At 42.8% G+C, this 8212-nt stretch overlaps 1 protein-coding gene across 2 annotated transcripts; it reads right to left on the reverse strand.

Annotated features, from left to right (window-relative positions):
- Window positions 1-1529: 1529 nt before the first annotated feature.
- On the reverse strand, window positions 1530-7719 carry saal1 (serum amyloid A-like 1). 2 transcript variants are annotated; one of them, XM_049030404.1, is made up of 13 exons: window positions 7547-7719; window positions 6870-7078; window positions 6398-6499; window positions 6054-6137; window positions 5383-5462; window positions 4800-4859; window positions 4322-4437; window positions 4032-4188; window positions 3816-3901; window positions 3260-3442; window positions 2807-2994; window positions 2599-2691; window positions 1530-2263 (listed from the first exon to the last, which is right to left on the reverse strand). In XM_049030404.1, exons 1-13 carry the CDS (start codon window positions 7548-7550, stop codon window positions 2177-2179), a joined length of 1449 nt encoding a protein of 482 aa, XP_048886361.1. In that variant the 5' UTR covers window positions 7551-7719; the 3' UTR covers window positions 1530-2176. The 2 variants fall into 2 exon arrangements, with proteins under 2 accessions (XP_048886361.1, XP_048886360.1); XM_049030403.1 differs by having other exon boundaries at window positions 3260-3445.
- Between the last annotated feature and the right edge of the window lie 493 nt (window positions 7720-8212).

Raw genomic sequence — 8212 nt, forward strand, 5'->3', positions numbered from 1 at the left:
AAGTTAGGTATAAGTCTGAAACAGAACCATTAAACTCTGCACGGCTAAATTAAACCACGTTTCCAGGTACCGGCAAGTCCCATTGCATTTCAACCATGCATCTATTGTAGCGGTCAGTGCTGCCACCATCTGACAATAATGGAAAAGTGATATCCAAGCTACAACCGTTCAACAGCTTTCCATTGTTTACCTGCATCGTTACTACAGTTTATACAAGGTATATGCATATATGCATTTTGTTTATTTATTTGAAAATCCTTGAGTTCATTAAACCCGATTACCAAACCTTCTTTAATGGTTTTCAGCATCGATTAGTGTCTACGTTTTCCCCCAGAAAATACCTAGAAATTCCTTTAATTTCTTTTTGCACTTTTGCTATAAACTCAAGTTGGGAACGTTTGTTTAAAAACCAACCCAAGCAATTGTCTTCTATAGATTAATCTATCGAGTATATATTTATCGATTTTCCTCTAGAAAATCAACTTGACCGCCTGCACACTGAAGTCGCGGGACAGGTTAGCAGCTACATCATCTTTTAAAGGAGGTGATAGTGGTTAAGCAAAGTAAAAAATATGTTTGTGGTGTGGCGGTACATTATGCAGATTAAATGTTTCATTTTCTTCAGTTCACGTATTATTTTCTTTATTTAGCGTACGTTTTCTTTTCAGTTTGAGTTTACGATAACGACACTGGTCCCAGCAAGTCCAACGTGCACGAACGTACACAATCACACCGGCATTCAACGTAGAATAAGCCCAGATTTTAGCCTAAACATTTTCATAAACACGTATTAAGTGGAGATTATAATGGGGCGGCATACAACTTTATGGCTTTAATAATTAGTGTATTTAGCAGCTACAAGAACAAAAGATGTTAAAAAGCTGTCCGTGTTAATGGTACTTTCATAAACACGAATAGACAACACGGTGGTTTTGCCTTTTCTGGCGATCTAGAATGGCACCTGTTGTGTTTTCTCTTAGGGTGCGTATGTCATCTTACTTTTCACAGTGTAAAACCAGCTTTTTCTTTTCTTGATCATTAATTTGAGCTACTCACAAAATTACGTAGTAATATTAAAGTAAAACATTTCTTATAATCGATTAAAGAGTTTCAGAAATCATAAAGGTAATTCTATTAAAATTAAAAACGATGTGTCGCTTTAAAATATAGATGTTGACGCATTTTTCAGCATCTACGACGTCGCCTAGTCGCGGTAGCCCTATTTCCCATTACACCAATAAAACTCCCAAACTACTAACGTACACTGGATTTTCCAGAACCGCGGATACTTATTTGTAAAACCACCTGAAATGTGTACACCCAAACCAGGAATGCACACATCCATCCATCTTCTGTAACTGTTTATCCTATTCAGGGTCATGGGGGTCTGGACCCTATCGTGGATGCAACAGGCACAAAGCAAGGAACAACCCAGGATGCAGTGCGAACCCTTCAAAGTCAAAGTACGTATAACTGAAAAGTGTCGAAAATGTACCATAATTCTTACAATTATATGAATCAACATAGAATCTTATAGAAAAACTTTTATTAGAAAGACGCTACTTTTAATGAAGTCATAAAGAAATAATCTGAAATAAAAGACCAAATCTCTACATGCAGCTACCATCAAACCGAGATTCAAAGCCAGTGTAAACACAAACACACTAAATAATATGATGTCTGTAGGTACTTCAGTCCTGTTCCTCTATGGCCTACAGTAAGCAGAGCCAGAAAAGTCTATCTGAGCAGATGATTCCTTTATACACCAAGTCTCACATCACAACACTAGTGATCACAGCACAGGTGTCAGAGAACCTTAGTTCCTGGGGAAAAAAGAGCTTGGAAGACAAAACACTGCCGTCATGAGGGAATAGTCTGTGGAAAACCTTGGGCAGTATAAGCGTGATGCTGGATGCTGTCCCTTTACACAGCGGGCTCATATTTACGCTGCCAGTGCACTCACTGCTAGACTGAGAGTGTGACACGATTCACACGGGCCGTCTATGCGGACAGCCTGTGGGGCGGCTGGTTGGCTGGCCGGCACCGTAACTCAGCTCCATGCTGCGCTGCATGAAGTCCGGAGAGGTTTGCCCAAGCAACCAGTGGGGGCAGAGGGCAAAGCAGATGGCACGACTCATGTGACCGCAAGGGGGGAGGAGCCGAGCAGCATGGCTGCTCAGGGCCTGGCGGCGGGGAGTTTCCCCTTCAACACATCTACCAGCTTGGGCTCCTCTTCTGACAGAGCGGCCATCATGTGATCTACCTGGGGGGAGACGGAACTGTTAGAAGCAGAATTACCTCAGACGGTTGTTTTGCGAGGACCTGGAATGTGAAAACACTCAGCACGCACACTAACGCACTGTTCACAGTCACGTGTGTCGTAACATCAGATTCACAAGTGAGGGGTTTTGTTTCGGAACTAGATTTTTAAAAAAGCACAGAACAAGCAGCATATACATTTGAAGTACACAGGATTTGTTTACAGTATGCAGTAAAGAAATGCATATAGATTACAGTGTGCAGACATGATCAAAGGACCCTTTGCACAGTCACTGAACGTCAAGAAATGCACAAAAAGGAAACGGGTAAAATACTGACTGCAGTCCTGTGCTGTGGTAACAGGCTGTTTGCCAAAGGCAAACAGGTTTCTGCTGTTAGGTATCCTCTCTTCACCAGCTCGGCCATCGCACTCTGTGCACATGCAACACAAATGCAATATGTTGCGTTAGCACTGTTTGAGCACGAAGAAAAACCACACTTGTCGTATCTTTTCTTGCTGCGTCGTTACTTAACAATGTCCCCTTACTTTTGTTAAATCAGTGAGAATGCTGGCGAGGAACTCGGCAGTAGTTTCTTTGAGGGCCTGTAGCTGCACATCCTCTTCCTCCCCTTCATCCTTACTCGCCTCAGAGTCAGTGTGGTTGCCAAGCTCCCTCTGCTGGCAGGCCTGTAAGTACTGCAGCACCCGCAGCAGACTCCCTATAAGAGGCAGGTCTGTAACACAGAGGCAGAAACTCCAACTTACTCACCTTAACCTGTCAGGATCACAGTATTTAACAAAGGTAGCAAAAGAAGCTATTCCCATTATTTGTTTTGCTGTCAAAATACAATCATGTTGTGGAAGCCATTATATTTCACTTCTGTAATTTGCCATCGATTTCCCATAAACTTTAACCTATATTTTACTGCTCCAGTTCCTGCTCTCCTCACACCCATTATCAACCACCCCCCAATGCCCTGCCTAGACCCCAGTTCATACTTTGCTCCATGTCGCCGCCCTGGTGCCCATATCGGGGAAACAGAGTGGACAGCACAGCCAGTGCAGGAGCTAGCAGGCCCTTCTGCTCCTGCAAAATCACTGGAGGGTCATCCATCTGGCAAAGGTCTTCACACACCAGCCCCTTCAAAACGTTCCAGGCCTCCATACCTAGTCCCTCGCCCTCTGCTGGAAAGTCATGAAGGTTTGGGGAGGTTAATTCGCAGTCACAAGTAGCACTCAATTCTAGAGTGCAGGTGTTCATTACACCAGCATTTCCTAATCTAGTCCTCGGGGACCCACGGACAGTCCATGTTTTTGCTCCCTCCCAGCTCCCGGAGCAAAAATGTATACTGTCTGGCATGGAGCTTGGAGGGAGCAAAAACATGGAGTGGCTATGGGTCTCTATGGACCAGATTGGGAAACACTGCACTACACTGATCAGTACTCTTAATAACATAATTTTAACCTTTTATACTATATTAATATGTTTCATGTGGCACACCAGAAGAGGATAGCAAGGCAGCAGCAGTTGTGCATCTCTCCGCACAGGCCTTACCCAGAAATACCTGGACTCCTTCATCTACCGTAGTGAGCAGCTGGATTGCATGCAGGTACACCTCCAGGCTATCCAGACTCTCCGTCCTGCTCTCCCGCCCGAGCAGAGTGGCACCAACAATGATGAAAGTTTGCATGAGAAAATGTAAAAAAAAGCTCAAACATTGTGGAACACGCCCTAGGGGCAAAGAGAAAAATTCTCCTGAAAATGTTTCACCTAAGCTGTTTGGTGGCTTCCAGCAGAGAGGTAGAGATGTGAAGCTGGCTGTCAGGATCACCTTCACTGGGCTGGGCTGTGATCCAACTTTTCATAAGATCTTCATCAAGGTCGAAGAGCTTATCCACCAACTCCCCGACCTTCACTAGGAGGTCCACTGTGGCGAATTAAAAAAAGAAAAAATCAGAAAATCTCAGCACTGATGTAAGTAGGCAAGCAAACAGGCTGGAATCTGTTCAGGAATATCTACGTACATATTAAGACCATAATATGACAATATATAGGCTTACTATTTGTAGAGCTGCACATGATGAAACACAGGTTGGGGTAAACAGATTTTTGCTGACGCACTCGCTCCAGCCACAGGGGGGCGACATCAGACTGGGACAGACAGGTAAGCAGCAACCTGGCAAAACATTTAAACCAACACATTTTTAAAAAACATTTTAAAAAGAATTTTGTTTAAAAATATCTATTTATGACAATTATGCAACTCCAAGCAATTTATTTATCATTAAATAAGGAACTGTTGATCATATTATTCTCAGATTAATTTCAAAATCATACACAAACCTCTTAAAATACCATTCGATGGTATGTTAGAACCTAAATAAGACTATTAGAGACAACGCCTGGTTCTTCATCAGATAACAGTGTAGCCTCAGAAATCTAATGTTATGTTAACACTGACTGTTAGCTAAAATGTTCCTCATACTCTTGCCCACTTGTTTCCACCAGGTAACTATGCTAGTACAGCTACAAACTGACCTGCTTGTTTCCAGCAGTGTTGGTGGGTCAGCATCTCCAAGAAGGAGTAGCAGCACTGATCTGTGAACAAAGGTCACATTTTAGGCTAAACATGCTTCACTCTGTGGATTGAGTTGATTTAGTGTTAAAAATATTCACAGCAATATAATATACTATGGTCATATCCTGTAATCAAAAAACCTATTTTCCCCCCCTTAAAAATGAATTTCAAAACATGGGTCTGAGGTTAAGGATGTGTGCCGGCAATCTGAAGGTTGCTGGTTTGAATCCCATGAATACTAGGAATTATCCTACTCCGCTGGGCCCTTGAGCAACCTGCAGCTGCTTCATCCTGGGTATGACGTCAATCTACATCCAGCCCTGCAAGCAGGTCTTCCAACTTGCAGGGAAAATTTAGGGGTTGGTGACAGGATTGGATCTCCAGCCACTGGAAAAACCTCACACTGGTCTATCTGGAGTAGTGAGGGCTACTTAAAATAGTTGATGTAACTGATCTGACAAACCAATCACTGTCTGTTACAACAGATTATCATCAACATTTTTGGTACACTGGCACTGCACTTTGCAGTACAAACTCACTTACCCCAGATCCTCATTTTGACTGAGAGTCAGACACGTGTCGGGGAAACAAGCCATGTTCCCAAGGATACCCACACAGATTTCCTATGGGAAAAGGAACAGAAAGTCAGCTTACAACACAAAAAAAACTCATCAGCAGACTTTATACCCGAAGAGTCTGTTTTAGATTCATTTCTCATACAAACATTGCAGATAGGAATGTTTAGACTTTCAGTTAAGACATTACCACAGATAATGGGACAAATATCTCAGTAGCAAAGGCAAGTCAATGTGTATTCAGTGCCTGCAGTAGCCATAATATCTGATACTGCATGCCACTGACCAGTCTTTCCTATGCACGGTACATGACTCCAGGGGTGCCGGAGGAGAGAGAAATCCCTGACAGATTAAGTGGGACCAGCACTTAGCAGGGGCCCTTGAACAAGTATAATTATGTGTAGAATTGCGCAGGGGGGCAAGGTAACCCCCCGATTTTGTCGAGGGGGTCGAAATTTCTCGATACACCCGTGCAAGACCATAGCTATTGAATCAAAGCCACACACCTAGTCATGTCAGCGCAGGTACGGTGAGGGTACAGATTACATGATTTACAATGGAAAACTGCTGGTTTCTAGTAAGGCTCTTGTATGGCTTGATTCTTGTATGGCACCATCAGAGACCATGGTGACAACTCACTGTAAGCCGGGGATTCCGGGACTTAGCAATCACTCCAAGGAGGATATCGGGAGCCTTGAACTCCTGTAGGAAGCCAGCAACATCCTGCACATAGAGATTGAACAGTCAGGCTTCGGACACCAAAACAGAAGAAAGAGAAGATCGATGCATGGAACACTGGTTACTCTCTCTGACCAAGTCCACAAAAACCACTAATAAGCGATCATTTCTCGTATTCTGAGTTAGACATACATTACCATGGGATACTAATATTGCTGGCAAAATTATTAAAAAAATAAAAACAGGGCCTTCTGTCTGCCTGGGTGAACTAGGGTCTGGTCTGAGAGGAGGAAGTCATGGCCAACCTTATCCATGGCCATGTCCCAGATCTTACAGAGCTCCTCCTCCTCTTCTTCAGACAGCTCCACCTGGCTCTCCTGCTCACCTTCCTCCTGCTCTGTCACAGACTAGAAGTACAGAGCAGCTGTGTCACCATTGCACCCCGACATGACACCATGACAAACTTTGACATTTTTGTTGCCACCACTCTCTCACAAGCACCTTACATAAACTATTTACATCACTCTTCAATTGATCCTTGTCTGGTTATATAATGAAGTAACCAGAGTTGGGTAATTCAGGTCCAGAGAGTAAAAGTCCAGACCAAGATTTTGTTTCTACCAACCAGTTGAGCATCAAAGAGTCACAGTCACAGAGTACTGTACAAAATCCCAGTCTGGACCTTTTCTCTCTGGTCCTGAGTTACCCAACTCTATAAGTAACTATTTTCCTTTCATGCCATTATACTCCCTCCCCTGTCTACCTAGTATTCCATACCTGTACCAGCCGGGTCAAAGTACTGAAGAGCCAGTGTTTGCTGTAGACAGTCTCACCGATGGCATCCCCTTCCTCCCCAGATTCAGCCCCGTCCAGGTCTGGAGGTGGCGAGGGGTTGCGGTCCATTTGTGCGGAGTCCGTAAGGTCCCGTGCAGAGCCAGGCGAGCTGCTTAACGCCCTTCCCGCGTCATCCGGATCACTGCCGCGATCTGATGAGGAGAAGTGTCGATAATCCATAGCTACTGGGGGGATACAATGCTGGAATCCACGGCTGCTTTTCCGACTTGCCAGGCATCCGGAATACTACATTTTCATATGATCCCGAAGGAAGTGCTGCGATTACTAAAATGAGCAAGTTAACAAAATGCTCCAGTAGGTAAGGTGCAATAACTCCCCACAGTGGGCGACAACACATTTACCTATAAATTAATATTTATTTACTCGTTTGTCAGTGGCAGTACGTCGAATTATATTAGCCGACATACATTAGCGATATACTATATTTATAAGGTATGCAGCATTTGGCAATTAACCATCGATCTGTAAATAACAGTTGATCCTAAAGAAATCCTTTAAATAGTAGCAAGCAAATTTCAAGCTAGGCTGCATTCCCCATAGCTACTTAGTAAAAAGCAACGTGAATTTAACAAGTAAATATTATTACATTTAAAACTTACCCATGTATGTCTATCAGTTAAAAAGCACAGTGCTATACCGACAGAAAGGTCTTATTAATTATAAAAATTATACTTGATCAGTATAGCTAAGAAAAATCTCTACAGGTATAAATTTGAACAACCCTCCGTTGCAGAACTGCACATGTGTAACTTCCTTGATGCGCAGAGCATTCTGGGAGATGTGGACAGCTGAAACGTTACGATGCTGGGATTCACGAATGTGCTTTACGTATATTCGCAGATTGTCGTAGCGCGACTTACTGTCTTCGAAATACAAGTTAATATATGTTAATGAGAGGGAGTTAAGTTTCAATGTATTGTGAAGTATACTCTTAAATAATTGTTGGGTCGCGGCCTTGTTGACGTAGCTTTTTTAAATTAAAATGCATAAAACTAAACTGAATATCTAGTAAAAAAAAAAAAACAAAAACAAAAATGAGAAAGCGTTTCACCTGGGGAATGCAGGCTTGGACCCAGTTGTTCTGTTAAGGTGGCAAGATGCATCTAATCTCCAAGAATGACTTGCACTAGATTGTCAGTATTAAGAAGCAAAAGACAATTTTGAAAACCGATGTTATGTATGCAATGCTTAGCAGTCACTTTTTACAGTTTTAATAATTCACTGATTTTTTTTTGTTTGTTTACACTGTATTGCTTCTACGTCAT

This window comes from Brienomyrus brachyistius, chromosome 11 (genome assembly GCF_023856365.1).
Source record: "Brienomyrus brachyistius isolate T26 chromosome 11, BBRACH_0.4, whole genome shotgun sequence".
NCBI classification, from domain to species: Eukaryota; Metazoa; Chordata; class Actinopteri; order Osteoglossiformes; family Mormyridae; genus Brienomyrus; species Brienomyrus brachyistius.